This window comes from Symphodus melops (assembly GCF_947650265.1).
Source record: "Symphodus melops genome assembly, chromosome: 9".
Classification (NCBI taxonomy): Eukaryota; Metazoa; Chordata; class Actinopteri; order Labriformes; family Labridae; genus Symphodus; species Symphodus melops.
Window position 1 is genome coordinate 21,907,391 of NC_136699.1, and position 24,419 is coordinate 21,931,809.

The 24,419-nt window shown below is 38.8% G+C and overlaps 1 protein-coding gene across 2 annotated transcripts; it reads left to right on the forward strand.

The window, feature by feature from the left end:
* The first annotated feature begins 525 nt into the window (after nucleotides 1-525).
* On the forward strand, nucleotides 526-23,432 carry gabra2b (gamma-aminobutyric acid type A receptor subunit alpha2b). 2 transcript variants are annotated; one of them, XM_079353064.1, is made up of 10 exons: nucleotides 526-897; nucleotides 1,374-1,458; nucleotides 2,683-2,801; nucleotides 6,372-6,439; nucleotides 7,470-7,690; nucleotides 11,045-11,127; nucleotides 11,342-11,485; nucleotides 21,008-21,160; nucleotides 21,906-22,108; nucleotides 22,320-23,432. In XM_079353064.1, exons 2-10 carry the CDS (start codon nucleotides 1,388-1,390, stop codon nucleotides 22,626-22,628), a joined length of 1,371 nt encoding a protein of 456 aa, XP_079209190.1. In that variant the 5' UTR covers nucleotides 526-897; nucleotides 1,374-1,387; the 3' UTR covers nucleotides 22,629-23,432. The 2 variants fall into 2 exon arrangements, with proteins under 2 accessions (XP_079209190.1, XP_079209189.1); XM_079353063.1 differs by having other exon boundaries at nucleotides 526-884.
* The last annotated feature ends 987 nt before the right edge of the window (nucleotides 23,433-24,419 follow it).

The window sequence follows — 24,419 nt, forward strand, 5'->3', positions numbered from 1 at the left end:
AAAACTATATGGAAATACTGCAAATACTGAAATACTGCAAGAAGACAGTGAACTACACAACCCAACACAATGCAGCAGTTAATCGACAGCACAATGAGAAAATCCAATCATCTCCCCTTGTTGAGAGAAAAACATTAAAAGGCCAAGCCACACTGACAAGCAGGTTAGCGGCCACTAAAGGAATCTGTTTCAGTCATCATTTGTCTTCAGTCTCATTTTGTCAAATAAATCGTGAGTCATGTGAGTCATATCATATTGTAAGTTTAGTGAATCCCCACATCCCTATTCCCTAGTCCTCAGTGAAACATAAAGTTGTTGACTATCATGTAAAAAATATGGTATTTTGCTTAAATATCCTTATTCAAGCTATAGACCTGTATACCGTATGTGCTATCTGTAAACATATATTTTATGCTTAAAAAAATATTTGAACCAAGAAGAAAAATGAGAATTGTTTGATACCACACTTCCTTTAGGACCCAGAGTGTCTCCTTCAGCCTTTGTAGTTTTTGTGAGGAGATGAGGGAGACTGAGATGTGCTTCTTGCCTATCACGATTCACATCGAGCGTTTTTCAGGCTGGGGGCTTTGTTACCAGGCAGCTTGAATCCAAAATCAACAACGGCTTACGTTTCTTTTTTTCTTTTTTTCTTTTTGTCTTTCTGCCATTGATTTCATTCTGATTTTTACCCACGGCCTTATACAATTTAATATTTTTTGGGAAACTGAAAGCTAATGCATTTCGGGTGGATTGCTGCTGCTGACTAGGAATATGATTTATCAGCTTTGTTCTCATGACATACTCATTAAGTCTAATAAAAAAAACAGGAAAGAGATTTGATTTGCCTTCAACTTTTTTCATCTTCGACATTCCAGCTGCAGCAGGTACTTTTTGCATGTAAGTGATTGATTTTTTTTTATTATTTACTCGAAAAGGAAAGATGTATTTTTTTTTTTTTTTTTAATGAACATTGGTATCAGGCGATTCTGGAATTAGCTTAATTTTCTCATTCGCATTTGCTCTAGTCCAACAAGGATTTTTCCATTAACCGGTTTTCTTCATTTTATAATCTGGTTTATATCGGTTTATGATATCGGTGGAATTTATAATCAAAATGTGGAAGCGTTAGACGTGATATTATGATCAATTGCAGCGGGTTTCTTGACTGCTGCTTCTCAGCTTTCTTTATTTCATCGCTTGTTTAAAGGAATCCCCAGGATTAGGTGATAGATGTTACTATACGGCTGCAAATGACCACTGGTATTTCAAGCTGATTAACTGAGCCTACATTCATAAAGCCTACATCGGCTGTTCTTTGTGTGTGTGTGTGTGTGTGTGTGTGTGTGTGTGTGTGTGTGTGTGTGTGTGTGTAGGTTTCGATGCCGTCATGTGGAGCAGAGAGAGCGCTTCATCACTTCTCATCTGCTTGCTGTCACACGCTGCTCTCTGGAAGACCAGGTGAATCTTTTTGAATGGGGGACGCCTGGAATATGAAACTATATGCAGATCGACCATCAGTCACTGGACCTCATTAACGGAACAATGCTCACTGTTTCAAGCTTTTTATGCTGGAATCATTATCATTGAGCTTCACACATCGACAGAGTAGCTCCCTCAGATTCAGCAGTCAGGCCAATAAAAACTCAAGGCCATGTGGACAGTTATCTATGATAGGTTCTAGCCTTAGTGCTGTCTTGAAGAAAGTGTTAGGCAACTGAAAATTGTAAAGTAGGCCAAACAAATGGTGATCATCTGTGAAAGCAATAATTTCACAATTTCACAGCTAATATATATTGTAAAGCCAACTCAGGATATTATTATTCTTGTTCTGATAGCCTTTCTTTAGGAATAGGATTTAGGAATAGTTAACACGAAAGCATAACATAACACATATAAAGATAAAAGAACAGCATACATTGCAAACGTGACTGAAAATAGATACAAGGGCTTTCAAAGCATTGGGCTACAATTTTTGATTTCGATTCATCCCTAAATCTCAATCTCAGTGGTTATTGTGATTAATTGCATGTTTAAATTTTTCCTTATTTCATATTTAAAAACAAAACAAAGACTTGAAAATTGTGCCCCGAAACAACGAAATTCTCAAATATGAAAAACTATAAATATTTATATACATCTGCTTTCTACTCCTCACAGTAGAAAGCAATCTTAGTGCAAGCCAAGCAAGGAACAGACACTAGGACAGTGAAAAGTGATCATGGCATTGTGTAATCCACCACCACAAATAAGCAATATGTATAATATGAATGGCAAAACAACCTATTGTTTTATGTGTAGTGGTCTATTTGTAAAAACGGCCATTATGCAAATACAAAAATAAATTATGATCACTGACTTTGATTAAAAAGACAGAAACTCTATATCATATCCTTTCCCAAATAAACTTTATTAAAACAGTGACAACAGAATAAAATACGTAGATGAAAACTAGATCAATATAAAAACTTGGTGAGTTTTCTTCACCAAATGAAGGTTTTTTTCTTCTGAATGAGAGTTTTTCATGGAACACTACATAGCAACACAAACTGGAAAGGTTTTAACAGTTACATTGTCCAAATAATATGTTTATTTGTTTGTTAATCAGGTTGTGAATTATTGAATATAAATTAGAGCTGATGACTTGTTACAGCTGATTTTAACGTTATTGTGTTTGTACACTAGGTCAGTAAATGGCGATGACTCATCTAACGCCTTTAAAACAACCAACATCACACTGTTTACACGGATACTGGACAGCCTGCTGGATGGATATGACAACCGTCTAAGGCCTGGTCTTGGGGGTAAGAAGATGATCTCTTATCTCTTCACGTATCAAATGTTGTTTAGGGAAAATATGGCTCTTGTTTATGGAAAAAAACGTCCTTTTTTTAAGTGGGGTGGGGTTTAAGGTAATAATCAATATTTATTGCTCCACAGAGGATAACAGTCAGCAGCATTTTAGAAATCCTAAGAACCCTGTTTCACTTGACATACAGTACATGGTGTATGAATGTGTTGGAACTGTAATGAATGTTGTGAAAGAGAAAATACACCTTGCTCAAAGATTTGTGACAAAAATAGAAACAACACACAAGAACAGAGCTACAGTGTTTGATTTTTTTCTTATTTAGTATTTTCTTGTTAAATCAATCAATTCAATAGGCAGTCTAAGCATTACAGCATTAAGCTTCATAAGCATTATATATATATGTATACACATATATATACACATATATACATATATCCATTTCCTGCAAACAAAGAATTTGGGCGTCGATAAAAACGGCATATCTGAGCATCAGTTTGAAACAGAGCTTCATTTTTCATCCTAACTTCTCCAACCATCCTCCACATTTGGCATCTAATATCCAGCTGGCCCCTCAACCCCAAAGCTGAGCCCCTCCCTCAGGATTTTGTGTGATTTGAAATTCAAATTCCTAGGGCTATCAGCCCAGGAGCTGCCATATGGGGAACAGAGCTCTTTCAACTTGGCAAATCTCCGCCTGTACAGCTGGGCTAATAGTTTGTCCTGCTAGCTTCCTACTATGTAGGAAAGCATAAACGTATAGCCTTTTGTTACACTGTAATGTATAAAGATCATAACAGTGCTTTGAAATGGCCTAGAATCAATTACAAATAGATTTAATGTGAAAATAGAAAATAAAAACTAAAGATATGTCCTTTTGATTAGCTGTTGTAGTTCACTGAAGGTTTCAATTACACTACTCTCCATAGTTTCTGACTTACTTTAAATTGTTTGTCTTTGACAAAAACACTTCTGGAATGTTTTGGGAATTGGCAGTCTAAAAAACACAAATGTATTTTGAGACTTCATTCTACAGTCAAATAAGAGCATCAGATTTAATTTACATGAGGGTAACACTTTACCGCCCTCCTCATTGCATCTCTTTAAGTGATATATTTGTGTCCATTCTGCGTAATGTGTACATGGTGTGCACCTCCTCAAAAGTTGAACTACATGTCAAAATGCAAGCCCTGTGACTGGTCAGCTGGGTAATATCATATTTCCTGCATTTACAAAATTTCCAGTATTGCTACCATTTTCCAAATTCTGCAGAAGGAAAAATGTTACAAACCAGAATAATCCACAACTGTTTAAACAAAAATAAATCAGCTCCATCTCCAACATAATAGACTTGGTTTTAGTCATTCCTTTTCCTGAACACAAACAAGCAGAGATTGTTACTGGCCAATCATCTTTCAACACTGGAAGTAGAAATGATCAGCCACATCCCTCACTGGACCAACTTACTTACAGAAAACATCTCAATAGAAAAATTCTCCCTTTAAATGGTCTGGGAGTGGTCCAAACCTTGGTGAGAACATGGATGTACACACACCCATGCATGAAAATACGCACGTCTCTGTTCCACCTCACAGGTTTCAACGTTCCACTACAGTCTTGGAGAGGCTGACAATGCCTGCTCCCTTTTAAATGTGTTTACACATGCAGATTTGTGGGACACCCGGACTGCTACTTTGTCTCTTACCCAAGAGAGGCAAGAAGCCTTAGGACCAGTGAAGCACGTTTTTGCTGGGGGGCATGGGCCAGCACAAATGTAACAACCCTCCCCTTGATACAAACACCTTCGCTCAATTGTGGCTCAATGGCCTTTTTATGCAGTCCTTCCTTGCCTCCTGCTGTGGAATCAGACAGACAAAGCACAGCTCGATATGACAGCCCAGAACTGACCTCCAATGGTTGGATTTTCAGGATTCCCACCAATGGTCGCATCAGATTAAGAAAGTTAGGGTGGCCATCATCACGTCAACCCATGTTCTGGAGTACAGGCTTTCTAAGTATTACAATGTCCATCATTGCCCAATTTTTGAAGAATGTCTGGAGGCTCTATATGCTCACATTAGAGCTCCTCCATGGGGGTCTGGAGCAGGTCAATGACTTCAAATTCTTCACCATCCAGGAAATGTCTGTACACAATAGTTTCATGAGCTTTATTTAACAAAAGAGTGCACAAAAATAAAGCTACGGCGACCTTTTCAGTAGTGTTCAAGTAGAAAGGATTATCTTGTCTGGAATGCAGATGAGCTGGACAGAAAAACAGGGCAAAGCAGAGACATCACTATGTGTATCTACTCAACTCAAAAATGGTCTTTATCTGCATTTTAACCTCAAAGCTGAAGTGGCTTATACACAAAGTGTTCATTAAAACAAAAATAATCATAAAAGATGCAAACAGACAATCAAATTACAATGGTCTTTTCACAATTTTATTTATGTGATCTTGTCTTATCTTTTTGTGTCTATATCAAATCTCCTTTAGAGTTCATTAGACATGGTCAAACAATAAAGAAAGGATTCACTGACGTGGACTAAAGTGTTTCGGCACTATTCAAACCCTGCAGAATTTGTATGGATGTAGCTTTATATTCCACTGTAGCCTAGTTATCATTTTGTATGAAATGTTCATGTTTTCTTTTTATGCACTTGTAAACATGGCAAACAATATAAACATTTTAAAAGAATAATCCAAAATGCTATTAATTTCTGTGATAAATGGTCATGATCTTGTATTATTGCTTGATCTGGGATTTTGTTTTCGTTTGAAGAAGGCTTGGGACAGTTTAAAAGACAGACACACTCGCACTTACCTGCACGTGCAGTGAATGAGAGAGATAAATGATATGCTTCACTGTTTAAATCTTCTGGTCCTCATTGAGTGCAAATCCATCGTTTGCATGAACCGTGCCACAAAACAAAACTGCAACACAGCAGATAGAACTATTGGATTTTACATTCTTTTTTTCCCTCCTTTTTGTGTGCGCCACATGGCCGTCTGTGGCTCAGTGGTAGAGTTGGGCATCTCCCAACTGGAAAGTTAAGGATTCAATCTCCAGATGTGTCCTTGGGCCAAGTTGCTCCTGCTATTTCTGTGGCGGCTTGTGTATGTGTATGAATGGGATTAGTTAATACTTTACATAACCACTTCCGCCATCGGTGTGTGAATGTGTAGGTTTGACCTGATGTTAAGTGTAAAGCGCATTAAGTAGTCAGAAAACTAGAAAAGAACCATACAATTGACCATTTACTTTGCAATGTTTATGAATGTGTGGTGTATTGATATAAATTCCTCTGTTTTGCCTATTGTCAGCACTTTGTTTGAAGTGCAGGGTGTTCACATTTGAATTCACCTTCGCATGTATGTGCTTTTAATTTTAATCCTGAATCTGAAATCCAGTCTGAAATACAACCAAAGACATCACATTAAGTCTTCTTAAACAGAACAGTTTGAATTGGGAAATAAATTACTCTTTTTTACACTTGCTCTTTGTTGAGATTGTTTTCTACCCTTGTTGTGCTTTAAAGCCAAGTCTGTTTGTCTCTTCTCTAGACAGGATTACTGAGGTAAAGACAAATATCTACGTCACCAGCTTCGGACCAGTTTCAGACACTGACATGGTGAGAGCAGACATTACACTAATGACTAATTTGTTGTGTGTAATTATATATAAACATATATAACATCTCTCTTGTAGATAATTGAAAGGGCTTGCACTCTCTGTTCAAACAATCTTCAAGAAAGGAAGCTTCTTCTTAGCTTTATTTTTACATTTTGAATTAGGTCTTCCTCTCTCCCCCTGCAAACACTGCACTACTGTTATTCATGTCAATGTTAATCCAGGACTATTCTTTATTTCATTCTGCACCACATATTGAGGACTCATTTTCAAGTTGTTGAACAGTTGATTTTTTTCAGTACAACATTGTAACGTTGTTATTGAAGAACTACAATAACATAAATACCTATAAAATAAGCTACTAAGTAAGTACTAAAGTAAGCTACTAAGCATTCAGTTAAAGGAGCAATATGTCACTCTGACATATAGCTTTTAAAAAGGGTACTGCAGTCCAAACTCAAATCATTGAATTATTGCTCATGGAGAGGCTTTTTAGGTCGCGTACAATTACTTCTATCTGAACCAGTTATCCTGCTCGCTTCCATCGCTGCAACACCTGTTGGTTTGCCGTTAGCCTGGCAAACTGAGAGATACCTCTAAAACTATTTTTAGCTTTTCTATAACCTACAGTATAGTGTATGACTCAACTAAAATATGCAAACTAATTGTCGATAACAGAATTATTTTTGTCAGTGATAGCTGCTAAAGACTGACATAAAGCAATATGTTTTAGTTCAATGTGTACCTCTCAACCCTCTTACTCTTCCTTAGTAACTAGCCATCGAGCAAACACAAACACTTGCACATTTCACAGAGCATTGCTAAATTCTTCCTTGTATGTTGTTTCTTTCCATGTTTTTTATGGGTTGTTTTGAACTCAGAAACAGGCAAGAAGAACTCTTAACATAGACATTCACAGGTTCTTGGTGCTCTCTAATTTTGTGTTGGAATGATCCTCATTGTCAAGTATTTTCAAACAAAAAATGATAAAAGGTTGAATAATGAACACATCTGTCCCCTCTTAACTGAAGGAGTATACCATAGACGTTTTCTTCCGACAAACCTGGAAGGATGAGCGGTTGAAGTTTAAAGGTCCAATGAATATTTTGCCACTCAACAATCTGATGGCTAGCAAAATCTGGACTCCAGACACCTTCTTCCACAACGGGAAAAAGTCTGTTGCTCACAACATGACCATGCCTAATAAGCTGTTAAGGATCAAAGATGATGGGACGCTGCTGTACACCATGAGGTAATTCAAGTCTCTGAATTTGAAAAAGAACTGAAGCACACATTATCCCCCTTAACACTCCTAATATGAGTCTTCTTTCAGGGGCCTATTGGCCTAATGTCATGACACATAACTTTGAATGAAATCACATTATTTTGTGGCTGGGTGGCTGTATTTGTTAGCCAATGGTTAATTTTTCTTTCTCTTAGAACATGTCTCTTCCCATGCATGTAAAAGGACTTCAAAGGTTTAGTCGAGAACTTTCTTAATTAGATTCTTAGGCTAATCGCACTGACAGTATTTCGAGAGCAACTGTCTAAAGTTTATATTATTTTTTTCATCATATCAAAGATGTCTTTCTCATTCATCCCTATTTGCACGCTTACTCACGTTTCCGCTGTCCTGAGCTGTCATTTTCTGGGGCTGTCATTTGATAATCAGCTGTCTCGTCAGCAGTAATTACCTCATCATCATCATCATCATCATCATCATTAATTCAAGTTCTTGGATTGAGGGAAACCCTTTTTTAGAATGATGCCAAGAAAACATATACCGTAAATTCCGGACTATAAGCCGCTACTTTTTTCTCACACTTCGAGCACTGCGGCTTCTACTCCGGTGCGGCTAATGCATGGATTTTTTATGGGGGACAATGAGCTTCTGCCGCAAAAACATTTGACTTCGTCACGTCGGATCTTAATATCAGTCATTTTGCGCTTCATGCACGCACCCTCATCATGGAAAACACACGGAGAAATACATATGATGCAGCTTTCAAGTTAAAGGCGATCGACCTGGCTGTCAAAGAAGCTAACAGAGCTGCTGCACGTTAAGATGACACTGACAGCGACAACAGAGACTGAGGAAGTGAGTAATGAAGTCATTCTGAGGCAGTGAATGGATGGACTTTTTCTTGTGAAATATATTACGGTCATCTTTTTCATCAGCCGTGTTACAGACACCGTCGGCTAGGCTTCGTATTGTAACGGTTCATGTTGTAAAGTCAGTAGTTGATAATGTGTTCATAATTCCGATTATGTGGAGAGTCAGTGAATGCACCAGCGCGAACGTGTTGAGTGGCTGTATGAGAGAACGCTGGGGGAGAGAGTTGGATTGTTACGGCAAGTTATGTTTTGCTCTCTGCTGTAAACGGCGTGGTCACGGCCGACAGTGATCGGGTTATTAAAATCTGTTATTTGAACGCTCTGGTCGTCCTTTAACGTCCGTACGGACGCTACAGTATTTGCGGATGTTACCGGTAGCCTACGTCTGTGTAAATAGCTCTTGTTATAGCGTGGACACCTGCGGCTTATAATCAAGTGCGGCTTATATATGTACAAATACATTTATTTACTTATTTTTAGCCGGTGCGGCTTATATCCAGGTGCGCTCAATAGTACGGAATTTACGGTAAATAACTAACATGAGTTTAATAAAATAAGTTAAAGCTACCATAGAAAAAAAAATTAATAAAAGAGCAATAGCAACAATAAGATATATTAACTAAAATGTTTTACCAATTGCATCCCGTTTCTCCATCATTGTCAGCCTATCATTGCTCTGCTCCCCTTTTTAATATGATTCTTTCTCTGCCTTATTTCCATTATTCTGATGCCCCTCCACCTCCCCATTACCGCCCATCTTCGCACAATATATCTATTCTTCACCCATCCGGTGTCAACAAGTCATAGCTTCCCCACCACCAGATTCTGGACTCCATGGGGGGATTTATTTTGTTGACGCTCAGATTTTCATTCTCCAAACACATCAAGCCCCCCATAGAGTCCAAGCACCAAAGACCTTCTGTCAAGTCACATTTTCATGTTTTTTATTGTAATAAATCAGTTTCTTAATACACTTTGACTGCTTTTCCAAAGCTCATTAAACTTTCTCATGGGATACTTTTTGGAACAGAATCAGAATGTGTATTATTTTACTAGGTATGTTTAATACACAAGGAAGTAACTTCGGTTGACTGTGCTCTTTATTGCAATACGTTATTTCCAGACAAATTAATCTGTACACTTACTGAAACCATTAAATGCTGATAAAACACTACTATAAAGCATGCATAATAATAAACCAATTAAACAGCATATTGCTACCTGCATCTTTTGTCAGTGTTGGGATAAAGCAACTAATGAGTTCTAGCACCTGGATCTTTTTTGGTTTAATGTGACACACAAACTCTTTGACTCCTGTCCTTTAGCATATTTAGCCCAAGCATCATTCTTTGTTCTGAGCAACTCTCTGTCCCACATCTCTCTGTGTTTCTATTATCTACAACTGTAAGTTACTTTACATCAGCAAAGTTAGGAAGGTCACAAAGTGCTTCACAAAAACTACCACAATAGTGGCTATGACTAAGTAATTAGAATACAATTAAAACAGAAAAACTACTGTATAGCTGTACAAGATTATATTTGATGGTCAACAGCCAGTGTGACGTAGACTGCTTCATAAAAGTGTCAGAGGAAGCTACAGTGTATGCTCACAATGCATCTTTGGTTATGTCCAAAGTTATAAGCTCAAGAATCTGGTTAGAGAAAATAAATGCCTTAAACACATGTTTTTAAAGGGTCCCCGGGCAAAAAACAGGGGAGGAGGACCCAATTGCAGGTAAAACTCATTTATTTAAACAAAAGGCAACAACAGAAACTTACTAAGTAACAATCCAACATGAAAAGATAGAGGAGCAGGGAACATGAGGAAGCGCCTGACTGGTACAAAGAACACACACTAAGAACTGACAACAGTCGGGAAGGAACACAGAGACTAAATAGAGATGGGGTAATCAGACACAGGTGAGACTAAACAGACAGGTGAGGACAATCAGGCTAATCAAGACAGGAGGGAAACAGAGAACAAAGAACATAAGACCAGAACACTGAGAACAACTGCAAAGTAAAACCAGACACCGAAAACACAACCTAAAGCAGATATTACAAAATAAAACAGGAAACACTAAACACAAAACTAGCACAAAACTACCTAAAAAAACAAGTAACACAGGAAGTAAACTTACAGGCAACATAGGAGCACATAGGGAAACACACTAGGAAACATTAAAACACACAAGGGAAACAATCAACACCAGGAAACATTAACACAGAGCACTAGGGAATGAATGAAAACTACAATAAGATTAAATACAGAAACAAAACCAGACAACCACCATGACAGCTCATGTATTTGGTCACTCGAAACATGTGGCCCTCTCATTGTGGCTGAAATTACACTGTTAAATCCATAAATGCAATCAAGATGCACTATAAACAAGCATTACAAGTGATTTGCACAGTGGTTGAAGGTTTTTTTTACAATGGTTACAGGGTTTTTTGAAATCGTGCTTAATGTGTGCTGTTCGCTTTTCAGGTTAACTGTACATGCAGAGTGTCCAATGCATCTGGAGGATTTCCCAATGGACTTTCATTCTTGTCCTCTAAAATTTGGCAGCTGTGAGTAACTCTTATAACATCTCCTGAAGAAGCCTGAACTTAAATACTTTATTTTTCTTCTCCTCACTTGTTCTTTGCCAAGAGAGCAGCCTAAGAACTTTTATTCAGCCTGGCTGAAGGGTTCAATAAAGTATCAAAACATCATTAATAGTTCTGGTTTTCCCAGATTTCTCACTGCTTTATTGATCAATTTCCTTTTCTTTTTCTTTTGAAGACGCCTATACAATCTCTGAAGTGACATATGCTTGGACTCTAAATGCCTCTGACTCTGTAACGGTGGAGGCAGAAAGCTCACGCTTGAACCAGTACGACCTGCTTGGACAAACAGTTGGACAAGAAACCATCAAATCAAGCACAGGTAGCACGTCACACACATTGTTTAGAGATCAAGCAGAAGAGTGCCTCCTTTAAATGGTTCCCCTCAGTTTTTCCTGTAATTGAAGAAATAATGAAACCACACCACTGACGCATGGCCTCTAGAGATTCAATGGAGTTACACAGTTTTTTAGTATTAAATGCATGTCAATAGAACAACTGAGAAATGTTTTAAGAGTGAAGAATAACAGTGATGTTCTTCAGTTATGTCTCTGTCTTATGTTGGTGCAAAGGTATGTGTCTCAACAACTGACATTTGAATGAAGAAATAAAACCTATTTTCTGGCCCATAATGTGAGTTACTTAATGTACATAGAATTTTGCTCAAACAGGCCTGGAGTAGGTCTCGCAAAATGTAACATTTAAATGACTGGGTGACAGTGTCTTGTTTTTACCCTTTTATAGAATATGAGCAAAAGTTCAAAAGCAGCAAACAATCACTAGCATGCCTTGCTACAGCAACTAGCAAATTTCTGTCACACTCAGTGATATCGTAATGGAGCCAGTCAGCCTGAAACATTGAAAATTCAGTTGGTTTGCCTGTAAAATCTGACAGACTGTAACCTCCATTATATATCCTGCCTAATGGTGTATGGTAGTAATGATGGGTCACCAGCGCACACCATTATGACGGGCCCTTTGGCTCCATAGTTAGGTAGCACATATGTGCACACAAACGTACACATGATATTCACACACAATTTTATATGCAATATAAAGTACAAACTATGGTTTTTATGTTTCAGTTGAATGTGTAACCAAGGCCATTTGATTCACTAAGCACAATTGTTGTGATTTGCAAACAGTGAATTCTCCACTCAAGAGTTTAAGCCAGAAATGCAGAAACAAAAGTATCAACAAGCATGATGTCTTGGAGCTTTTGTTGGCTCTGTCAGCAACCTGCCAAAAAAAAGAAATAGTTCAATCAATTTATACAAAACAACAAGTTGTACTGTTTAATTCATAAATAAAACACTTTAAACGAGCGCTGTGTGCACAGAGTAAACACAGAAGTGACTGAAAATGTCACTTCCCTTCGTCTCCTGTCAGATTTTTTGGGCTGATTTGTATCGGTGTCAGTGATTGGCTGTTCGGAGGTTTCATTTCACTAAAGTACTCGAGACACCCATTTCAACCATTAGCGCGTTCTCTAAACGTTTTAATCAGACATCATTCTCGATTAGAAAAGGCTATCTATAAAACTGCTGTGGTGAGCGTCAGTGTGAATGATCTTCATGTATCATAAATACTGTAGCCTGCTGGCATGGAGGGTTATTTCCTCTCACACATGTAAAGGACATACACCGTGGTTGGCCGTCGGCTTTAGTCTTTGCGGTGTTCAAGTGTAACTTTTTGGCGAAGATAAAAGGCGATATGAGGTGATGCCACAGGCGGCCTGTTTTTAAGCCATATGTTTAAAAAAAGTGTTCAGCTCCACACGAGAGGCCAGCTCATCATTTTTATTCAAAATTACTTCCATTGTTGCTCGGCATACCTCCCATGTTTTTTAATGGTTCCCACGATTTTCTAGAGTTACCAGCTTTGAAAGTCTCCTACAGGAATCGCTTATGTGCATCTTTTCATAATAATGATACATTTTATTTATAAGCACTTTTTAAAAACTCTAAGACTCTGTACATTTGTTAAAAAAGACAGAACAGTAAGAACAGACTAACAGATGTTACGACACACAGCTACAGTGTTGTTATTATTCCTTTTTATTTCTTGAGGCAGTTTGTCAGGGTGGAGTGGGTTTTTCATGGTGATTGAACTGGGGGAGATAGCTAGATGCCTTCCTGAATTTCCTTTCTGAGCTTGTACTTTGTTGTGTAGCTTTTGTTGTTAGGAAATACGTTTAACTGTTTTTGTGGGGACATCAGACTGTATACCAAAATATACAGTATGTAGTCCATTGTGACTTTGAGTGCAGAATGTCAACTGCCCTATCACCTACCTGAACTCCTTGATGTTCTGAGTTCTCATAGCTCCCAAAGCATCTTGTAGTCCCGAGTCCAATGTCATAGCAGCCTTTTCTGATGTCACTTAAATTAAGTGACATGAGTTGGAAAAAGTTGCACCACATTATGACCAAAGTTAGATACTGATACTGGTTCTGGGTTGATAGGCATTACTGATGTCTATGTGACATCGCTCTCTATTTTCTTTCCTTGTTCCAAATTTTACAACCGAGTTTTCTCAGTGAGCATAGCCTAAGGGATGGCAGAAGAGCCGAGAGCCATTCGAGGACAGACTCATCTTCAAATTTAACACAGAAGAGGAAGATGCTGAGCTTTCTCTCAGAAACACACACACACACATACAACATATATACTTTGAGAAATGGCCCAGTGAAATATAGCTGCCAAAAAAAAAAAAATCAAAATCAAAAATCGAGTCTTTATTTACTTGTTTTACTGCCAGGCTCCTGCTGGGTCTGTAAGATTTTAGCACCACTAACAGCAGAAATTAACCACTACACCAGTGGTTAGTGTGCGTCCCTGATGGCTCTCTTTTTTTTAATTCAACCTGCGACTCCTTTCCCGCATGTCATTCATTATGCACCCTATCTGCTTCCCTTATCTCTCCAGCAAAGGCATAAAAAGCCCCAAAATAAGTTTTTGCTCGCAAAAATTGTATGTGTATTTATTTACCAATTTCATGAAAATGATGAAATGAGGACAAAGGAAATCATCTAATTGATACTTCTCATTTAATCATCAAAATTAACCTTTATCAACACTAATATTAACTGTAAAATTCAGATTCGAGCAATTAAATGCTTTTGCTTTTGGTTGTTTTTAATTACATACAAAAATGTTTAGAAAAAAACAAACATTGTCTTATCAGCATTCCTATGCTATGTGCTCCACTGGTACAGTCTATTGGGATCCCTAACTGGTACTGAGTATTTCCAAAGGACTACATGCCTTGGAAAAGGAAAGCACTGCTTCGTTGTTATTGAGTTAGACTATCATTTCACGCACTAAATGCTTCCATCCAGGTTAAGTGGTGCATGATGCATCAGTACATGGCAAATGCCTGCCAGTGACTTTTTTTCTTGTTAAACTAGTCACTCCACATTATGACTGACTTTATCTTAATCATTTATTACTAATGTGTCAGTGATTGGTGGAGCATACTCAAAAACTAGGTCATTTGGCATGAATGAGTGTGCTTTCAGGCTTCATAGGAACCGACATCTTGCAAAAGCCTCTGAACACACACGCAACAAATCCCACCATTCAGCCATACATCTCCTTGTTGTTACAGAGTCATGTTCTCCGGTATTTGTGTTTAAAGAGCATTTCCGTGAAGCTCCCTGGTTTTGTTTGCTCATAAAATAATAATACTGCTACTCTGCTCGCTATGGGTATTTACCATATCTATGTTGGAGACCCCTGCTTGAGGGAAAGCTGTTTTCAAAACCTTCAATGATTGCTGTTTGGCCTCCTGGAGGAAGCAGAACAAATTGTAAATACAACACTGACACAAAAGCATCATTAAGGTGATATGGTGAGAAACTGTTCTTTAACTCCTCAAAAGATTAACATTAGCATTCATTTGAACTTTTGTGATTTTTATTCTAAGAATGATTTCTAATGTACGACCTTCTTTTAGCCTGTTTTAGTGTCTTCACACTCATGAGGCAGAGATCTGGTTCCTGCATAATCACCAGCTGGTTTCTTATTTGTCTGTTTGTGATGTGGTGCTGTTCCCTATGGTACAGCACCACATCACATTTACCATGCTAAAATGAATGCTTGAATTTCCCTTGGATCAATAAGTATCTATCTATCTATCTATCTATCTATCTATCTATCTATCTATCTATCTATCTATCTATCTATCTATCTATCTATCTATCTATCTATCTATCTATCTATCTATCTATCTATCTATCTATCTATCTATCTATCTATCTATCTATCTATCTATCTATCTATCTATCTATCTATCTATCTATCTCTCTCTCTCTCTATCTATCTATCTATCTATCTATCTATCTATCTATCTATCTATCTATCTATCTATCTATCTATCTATCTATCTATCTATCTATCTATCTATCTATCTATCTATCTATCTATCTATCTATCTATCTATCTATCTATCTATCTATCTCTCTCTCTGCCTGCCTGCCTGTCAGTCAGTCAGTCAGTCAGTCAGTCAGTCAGTCAGTCAGTCAGTCAGTCAGTCAGTCAGTCAGTCAGTCTGTCTGTCTGTATGTGCTTTAGGGCTTTTCTGTGCAATCAAAAATGTTTGTTGTAGCATCAGCACTATAGCCTGGGCATAGAAAATATTACAAACAGCTCAACATCTTCAAAAACACTCCAGAGCTCTCTCAGATCTTTTGTCACAACTCCAAGTTAAGATGCAAGGCTTTCAGGGGCATGTCCCCATCAAGTCTCAAACCAGAACTTGAAAGTAGGTTCCAATTTTGAAAATGCTTCACTTCATCACTGCAATCATGGTATTCCAACAGGTAATCCATGGGGGCAGTGCTTGTTATTGATAAAGCATTGCAACAATTAAAAGCTAAAGTAGTGTTGAATGAAATTGGGAGCAACCTGCAGTATATCAGTAGAACAGCAATATGAGAAGGTTAATATTCTGGGGACTTTTTTTGAAGAGGAACTATACAGTAGGGACTTCCCTGAGAACCATGGGCACTTTTTCTTTGTCTGCATTCACACCACCATGGCACCAACTATGCGGCAGGAGCTACAAATCTTCCTCTAAACCTGGTTCTAGAAACTAAAATATTTCATGCAATGTGTAGCCAATGAAAAAGAACAGTTCCTTGAATTTCCTGCGGTCCGAAAACACCAGTTTAACATGATAGATGGCACCTCAATCCATGTGGTGACCTGGGTTGTGTGACATTGACGTGTTAAACATGTAAAGTCATTGGTTAAAAAATGTCAGAGACAGACAGATACATTTCTAAAAGTAACAAAATAATGTACTAGCACAAGAAATGTGCTTCACTGATATTTTCCAAAAACTAATATTAGCTTGTGGCAACACAGCCTACTTAGTTGATTTGAAGAGTACCCTCTGTAACCAGCAGATTGCTAATCTCACTTTAGGGTTATGAGGTGGTCAACTAGATTTCAACAGAGATCCATGTCAACCCAGGCCACAACCTGAAAACGCCTGTGTTTATGGTGCGTCCTGAACATTGATCATACAGTCTAGGGTCCTGAATGAAGGAGTATTTCAATTGTACCAGGAGCTTTGTTTCCTAAATCCCTGGCTAACATTCAACAACTATCTTCTTTCTGCTGTAAGTGCATGCTTAAGTTTAGACTGGCTATTCTTTAAAAGAATCGGCCACATGGATTTCTTGCTCTCACCACCTTTCCCCCATCTACAACGAAGGCATTAGGGTTAAGGGAGCTACATTTAAGTGAGTAAATGTTGTGTTTTTTTGTTTTGCTTATATTGGGGGGAGGAGATATATATTATCCAAAGCAATGTAATAATAAGTAGGGAATAAAACAACATTTTCCTCTTACCAATGCTGAATAGGACTTTCCTCCTGCCAAGCTGCAGCGTTTATCAAGACCCTCATTTCTGAATCACAGCAAATGAGCTGTGTGTCTCTGTTCAGTTGCCATGGGTAACACACTGTTTTCCTCCCATGTCTAATCTTGGCTTCTCTTTGAGATATTTCCATTTGGAAGGCCTGCTTGCTTGGCAGTGTTTCGCAATCTATTCAGCCATTACACTATGCTTGGTGCTAGGAAATCATGATGCCTCTTTGTTTTTTATGGATGGATTATTTTATCAAATATATACTGTTACCATCATAAATAATCCATCTGTGTGCCAGACTGCTTAAAGCTGCCCTCTCTGCCTCTCGGCGTATAAATGAGTATGAATGGGATTAGTTACTTCTGATGATCTCCCTACAAAGCAACCTCTGCCGTCAGTATGTGAATGTGTAGGTGTGACCTGCGGTGTAAAAACGCTTTGAGTAGTCATAAGACTAGAAAAGAGGTACAAGCTAAAGTCCATTTACCATAATTTGTGTGTACGCTGTGAAACAGAAACAGGGGTGGGGGGTGGGGGGGGCACGGACATTGTTCATGAGGCTGAAAGGTTTTGAAAGGTTTCATCTTGATGGACTGCAGCCTCTTACCAGAGGGGAGAGTCTGCAACAGTCCATGTGCAGTGTATTAAGGGTCAGTCACGATTTCACCTGCACACCTCAGGGTCCTGGAGGTGTACAGGTCGTGGAGAGATGGTAGATTGCAGCCGATCACCTTCTCTGTATAGTGGATGATACGCTGCAGCCTGCACATGCGTACCAGACTGTGATGGAGGGGGAGAGGATGGACTCAATGATGGCAGTGTAGAAGTACACCATCATGGTCTTTGATAGGTAGGAACTTCTTCAGCTGCTGCAGGAAGAACATCCTCTGCTCTCCTTTCTTGATGAGAAAGGTGATGTTTAGCTCCTACTTGGGGTCCTAGGCAATGGTGGTCCCCAGGAAGCGGAAAGACTCCACAGTAGACACCGTGGCGTCACTGATGGTGATGGGACTGGGGAAGGCTGCCTTTTTCCTGAATTGAACAACCATCTCCACTGTCAAAGTGTTGCTGTTAGGCACTGGTGGTGGGCAAAACTATGTTCTTTGAGAAGCTCTGGAGGTGGAAATAGAGTGGTGGATTTAATAAACCAAAAATGCACAAAAGAAAGAAAAAAAAAGACGTGGCCCACACATTCCAGGCATCAACAGTGTCATCACTTGTGCTGACCTATCTACGCAGATGCATACATCAATCACCTGAAGATAATAAATGCAGCAAATCACTCTTCTTCTTCTTCCCTGCTATCTCCGGCAGATAGATGCAAAAGTCAGCTCCTCACTCCTTGGCTACCTGAATCACCTTATTCGCCTTTTTTCTCAGACTAAATCCTTTCCTCTTACCTTTCTGACAAGTGCAGCGCCGCCTCTCTCCATGACATCATAGTCCTCAACGATAATTGTAAAATCAGATATAGTATAGGATAGAATACAGAATAGTATAAGAAATAAGACCACAGACTCCGAATCTATACTCCATCTGAGCGCTACACGTTCATCATTGAGCCATACTTTTGGGGGCATGAGCAGTCAAAGAAATACATACTTCTACACTCTGATAACACAGCAGTTGTTGAAATCAGCAACAAGGCTGTCCTCATTCCCCAGCCATTATGCAGATTCTGCTCAGACTAACGTTAATATCAACCAATCACCTCCTCGTCCTCAGAGCAGCCAACATTCCGGGTTACCATTACACCATCGCCTCTTTCTCCTTTCAGAAATGTAGATACTTGGCTACAGTATCAGATTTGAATTCCTCATCACTCTCACTGTTTCAGCATCCACATTCATTAAATCCTCAAATCCCACCTCTGAGTGTGTCACATAAATCATTCTTCACAGTCCAGAACCATTTTCGTTTACTTCTTTGGACTTGTCTCCATCTGCAACTTCAAGACCCATGCTCAGCCCATTCAAAATCCCATAAGTCTTCCATCACTCTGATTTGCATAGCCGGAACTACCGTAAATTCCGGACTATAAGCCGCTACTTTTTTCTCACACTTCGAGCACTGCGGCTTCTACTCCGGTGCGGCTAATGCATGGATTTTTTATGGGGGACAATGAGCTTCTGCCGCAAAAACATTTGACTTCGTCACGTCGGATCTTAATATCAGTCATTTTGCGCTTCATGCACGCACCCTCATGATGGAAAACACACGGAGAAATACATATGATGCAGTTTTCAAGTTAAAGGCGATCGACCTGGCTGTCAAAGAAGCTAACAGAGCTGCTGCACGTTAAGATGACACTAACAGCGACAACAGAGACTGAGGAAGTGAGTAATGAAGTCATTCTGAGGCAGTGAATGGATGGACTTTTTCTTGTGAAATATATGACGGTCATCTTTTTCATCAGCCGTGTTACAGACACCGTCGGCTAGGCTTCGTATTGTAACGGTTCATGTTGTAAAGTCAGTAGTTGATAATGTGTTCATAATTCCGATTATGTGGAGAGTCAGTGAATGCACCAGCGAGAACGTGTTGAGTGGCTGTATGAGAGAACGCTGGGGGAGAGAGTTGGATTGTTACGGCAAGTTATGTGTTGCTCTCTGCTGTAAACAGCGTGGTCACGGCCGACAGTGATCGGGTTTTTAAAAGTTATTATTCGTCGTCCTTTAACGTCCGTACGGACGCTACAGTATTTGCGGATGTTACCGGTAGCCTACGTCTGTGTAAATAGCTCTTGTTATAGCGTGGACACCTGCGGCTTATAATCAAGTGCGGCTTATATATGTACAAATACATTTATTTACTTATTTTTAGCCGGTGCGGCTTATATCCAGGTGCGCTCAATAGTACGGAATTTACGGTAACTTCATTATCCAAATCAGTTATTGCAATGCAACACATTTTGTCTCTCATTCCTACATAATCTTGTTTGCCAAATGTGTAAGGACACAGGAACCTGATGTTGTTCAAGCAGCTTTCGTCTCTGACCTTCTCAGCCTCTGCATCCACACATTACGTTCAGGCTACTCATCCTCTGACATCACCATCCACACTTCAGATTTGTTTGCTAACCTCAGCATCACTAACAAAAACAGACTGGTAAACTTTGCAGGAAGATTGTTGGTGTTGCCTTGAAAGATCTTGGCCACAAAATTGAGCCACTCAGAAGGTCCTGCAGCTGTTGGGTTTTTAAATACGCTGTAGGCATGTTGTCCGTACACTTTTACTGTGGACTGTTGGTCTTTGTGTCTCTTATCTCACTTACATCCATCATGATGATTTTCATGGTAGTTAGGGTTGATGTGTATTGCCTATATGAACCTCTGCTGCAAACCAAATTGACCCTCTGGAACAAAATAGATTTTTCAAATTCGAATTTCCCAAACTGAAGGCTCCCCTAATTGTGCAATCAGGCACTGGGGGCCTCGATCTGCCTAATGACTCTGCTGGCTGCAGAAAGTGTAGGGAAAGTAGGAGCAGGAGAAAAGATATGTAGATATTAGCAGCATAACATTATGTTTAAGTTCCTGGACACTAGACCAACAAATATATTTATCAGCTCCTCTTTTTGCAGATTATTATTTGTATCAGCCTTGGAGCTGTTCCTGTTCTTGTGTGTGTGTCTTTAATTCAATGCACTAGTCTCTCTGAAGAGAGAGGAAGAGAAATGAAGAACATGTAAAGATAGTTATCAGAAATTAGTTTTCATGGTTTAACTTAGATACACACATTGACAGTTGATGGGTTGGATATGATTAGTGTACAAACCAGGCCTAATGTGAAAGTAAGACAAAAACCAACATTAATTAACTTGTGTTATATACAGTATAACAAAGCTGAAAGTAGCCGACATACTACATACGTGCTGAAACTCAATACATGTACAATTACAGAAATTAGGAATACCCATATATCAAATGGTGGTGCTGTAAACAAACAATGATACTTGTCTCTGCAGGTGAATACACAGTGATGACAGCACATTTTCATCTGAAGAGGAAGATTGGATATTTTGTCATCCAGACGTACCTTCCATGCATCATGACGGTCATTCTTTCACAAGTGTCTTTCTGGTTGAATAGAGAATCTGTCCCAGCTAGGACCGTGTTTGGTAAGTGTCTGCCTCCTCAATGACCCACCTCTTTAACTGAAGTGTCAAACAGGTTATAAACCCTTATCCCAATTCAGATACCCCATTCTTGGTCAAGTCAATGAAGAAAGAATGATGAGTGACTGAGATTTATTGACAAATGATAGGTATCATGTCTCTCCCCACTCCCTCTCTCTGATTTCCACCTCTATCCACTTTCCTCTGTATAATAAAGGCCAAAAATAAAATCTTAAAAAAAAACAGAATTCAAGGAATATAAACTACAACATCAGCATAACTTTCAAAATTCACCTCTGGGTTGAAGATTTTTGAAGGTTGTTCAAAGCATATTATTGCTGTGGTAACGTACATGATCTGCATCCCTTTACTCTTTTCTATTTTTGTTAATATTATAATATACTACTATTTCTTGCATGAAGCAACATTAAATGACAAGACAAGTTTTTGCGGTGTATCCGGCTCCGTTGGCCCAAGTCGTCATTTCTTCGCAAATCGATGTATTGAACTGGCATCAGCGGTCGTTAAAATAATTTTCTCTGATTGGCTGTTCTGGGGTTTCATTTATCTCCAACTCTCGACAGGTTCGGGAAAGCCCCTTGAGATTTCTTATGCACTATCCACCCATTGGTGCTGTTTCTCCTTATGTGTTTCCTTAATCTGAAAGTCATGAGATCTGACTATCAAAATAAACCTTTGTGTGTGTGTGTGTGTGTGTGTGTGTGTGTGTGTGTGTGTGTATTTCCAGGTGTAACCACTGTTCTCACCATGACAACTCTGAGTATAAGTGCAAGGAACTCCCTTCCAAAGGTAGCCTATGCCACTGCCATGGATTGGTTTATTGCTGTCTGCTACGCCTTTGTCTTCTCAGCTTTGATCGAGTTTGCAACTGTTAACTACTTCACAAAACGTGGCTGGGCTTGGGATGGGAAAAGTGTTGTGACTGAAAAGGTAATTAGGAGATTTTTTTTTTTAACACTGCATTTTTAATTGCTGAAAGGAGGAAAGGCTTTAAGAATTGTTGGAGGCTGAAGAAAGGCGTGAAGGTGCACTTGTGGGTGTTTGTGTAAGGACATTTTGTATGTATCTGTTGGAATGCTCTATCAACTCTATGCATAAGGAAACCTTAATCCTAACCTTAAACCTTTCTCTATTTTTACAGAAAAAAGAGAGGGCATCCACGGTCAAGAGAAATAATGCCTATGCTGTAGCAGTAGCCAACTACGCACCTAATATCACAAAGGACTCCAGCACACTTCCAGCTTTTGCCAAAGGTGGTGCTACAGATCCTATCAAGTCCAAAGCTGGTTGCAAAGCCCAAGAAAGCAAAAAGACATTCAACACAGTCAGCAAAATTGACAGGATGTCAAGGATTTTATTCCCAGTTCTCTTTAGCAGCTTCAACCTTGTTTACTGGGCGACCTACCTTAACAAAAAACCCAACATCAAAGATGCGGTTCCCTCCAATTAGAGGCCAGTTTGGATGGGGTCTGGTCATGGGACAAAGAGACCAACGAAATACCTCTAGCAACCATGTACACATGCCTGTGCAGAGTTAAGTCCTTGATCACACTGTTATCTTTAACCATCCTGTTTTTTACACTGACTGCAGCACGCTTAAAAGCGCCTGGTTTTTGCAAATGTTCATGTATATTTATATTTGTGGTCTCAGTGTGACATACCATTTGTGATTACTTTCAGTGCACTTTTTCTTGAAATTGTGTTTCCAGTTACAGTATGTGGCCACTTTACTTACAAGTCACATGACAAGCCAATATGAATATAAATACAAACATTTGAATTTACATTACTTTAAAATATTTTGGGTTTTCCTATTAATAACTACTCTACTGGAAGACATACTTTTATTTTCATTTAAAGGGAATAATCATTTTACATTTTTTGTGTGTGTGTGGGGGGGGGGGGGTTTAGCCATCCAAGACTCAAAAACCCCAAGCTAATGCTTAATCACACTTGTATAACATTGTTACTGTATAAAAGTTGTTTTCTTGTCTGTGACTGTGAGTTGGGGCTGCATTTAGACACTGACATCCAGATTTACTTAAATACAAGCCAACAAGATTGTAAAAATATAAAGGAAGCTGCACATTTAATTTGCCTATGTTAAACAGTTCCACACTGCCAACTTAGATTAGCAGTAGTATCAGTAGTTTGGATAAAAGGAAGAGCCAGCTGATTTGCCGGCTGTAGATATCGATTTGTATCCTGTTTACATGTAGTATTACCGTGTGTCCTGTGTGATCCGATCACAAGTGCCGCTGCATCTCAAGTGAACACTTGTGATCAGATCGCATATCCCCAGTCTGCAAAAACACAGATCCTCTTTCTCCTTTATTAACCTTTTGAAAAATCATCATATGATGAGCAAACTGTAAAGATGGCTAAATGTAGCTCAGTGACTGCATTTTATTGTTTCCTTGACAAGTCCTTGGTGTATCTGGAGGTAAAGCTAACCACTTGTCATCTGTTAACTCAGAGTTCATGTACCAGGTGTAAACAGGGCCTTAATTTGTCTGCCATTTGGTGCTAGGTTGGTTTTTCGAGCACTGGAGAATATCGTCAAGTGCATTTTTGAACAATAAGCAATTAGCCATGAGAGGCTAAAAACTTAGAGTGTAGACTTAGGGGATCATTTTCTGGAAGTAAACTTTATGGGTAAACCTATCTGCCTTACAAACACGTTCAAATCAGTGGTTTTAAACATATATCAGAAAAAGTCAAGAGATGTTTGTAATATTTTTAAATAGCCCTGTAATTTATTAAAACAATCACTGTGTTTACTTGTTGACAATGTGTATGTTGCAGCTTTGTCTAGGAAAGTTGTCACTCTGAAGGACAGTGCTTACTTCAGAGTAATCCTAAGTAAAGACTTGATAAGAAAGTAACAATCAGTTTAAGCAATTAGCTGACTGGTCTGCCTCCACATTTAACTGCATCATTTGGTACATCTCCGGTTTCTTTTGGGCTGATCAGCTTTAGTCTGGCTCTTTGAAGCTGGCTGCTGTCAAAGTCAATGATATAACATTGCATAAAATAGATAACATTGCATGAAATAGGTGTCTCCTTTATTTAAGCAAACAAATGACATGAACCCTTCCATTTACTTCAAAATCTTGACCTTATTTGAACACTCGTTGGTGACAGACTCCACTACAGAAGAGTTCCTCATTCTTTTCAATAACTCACATGATGTGAGGGACAATTACTTCAAATAAAAAAAACTAGAAAAACATATGGGGCG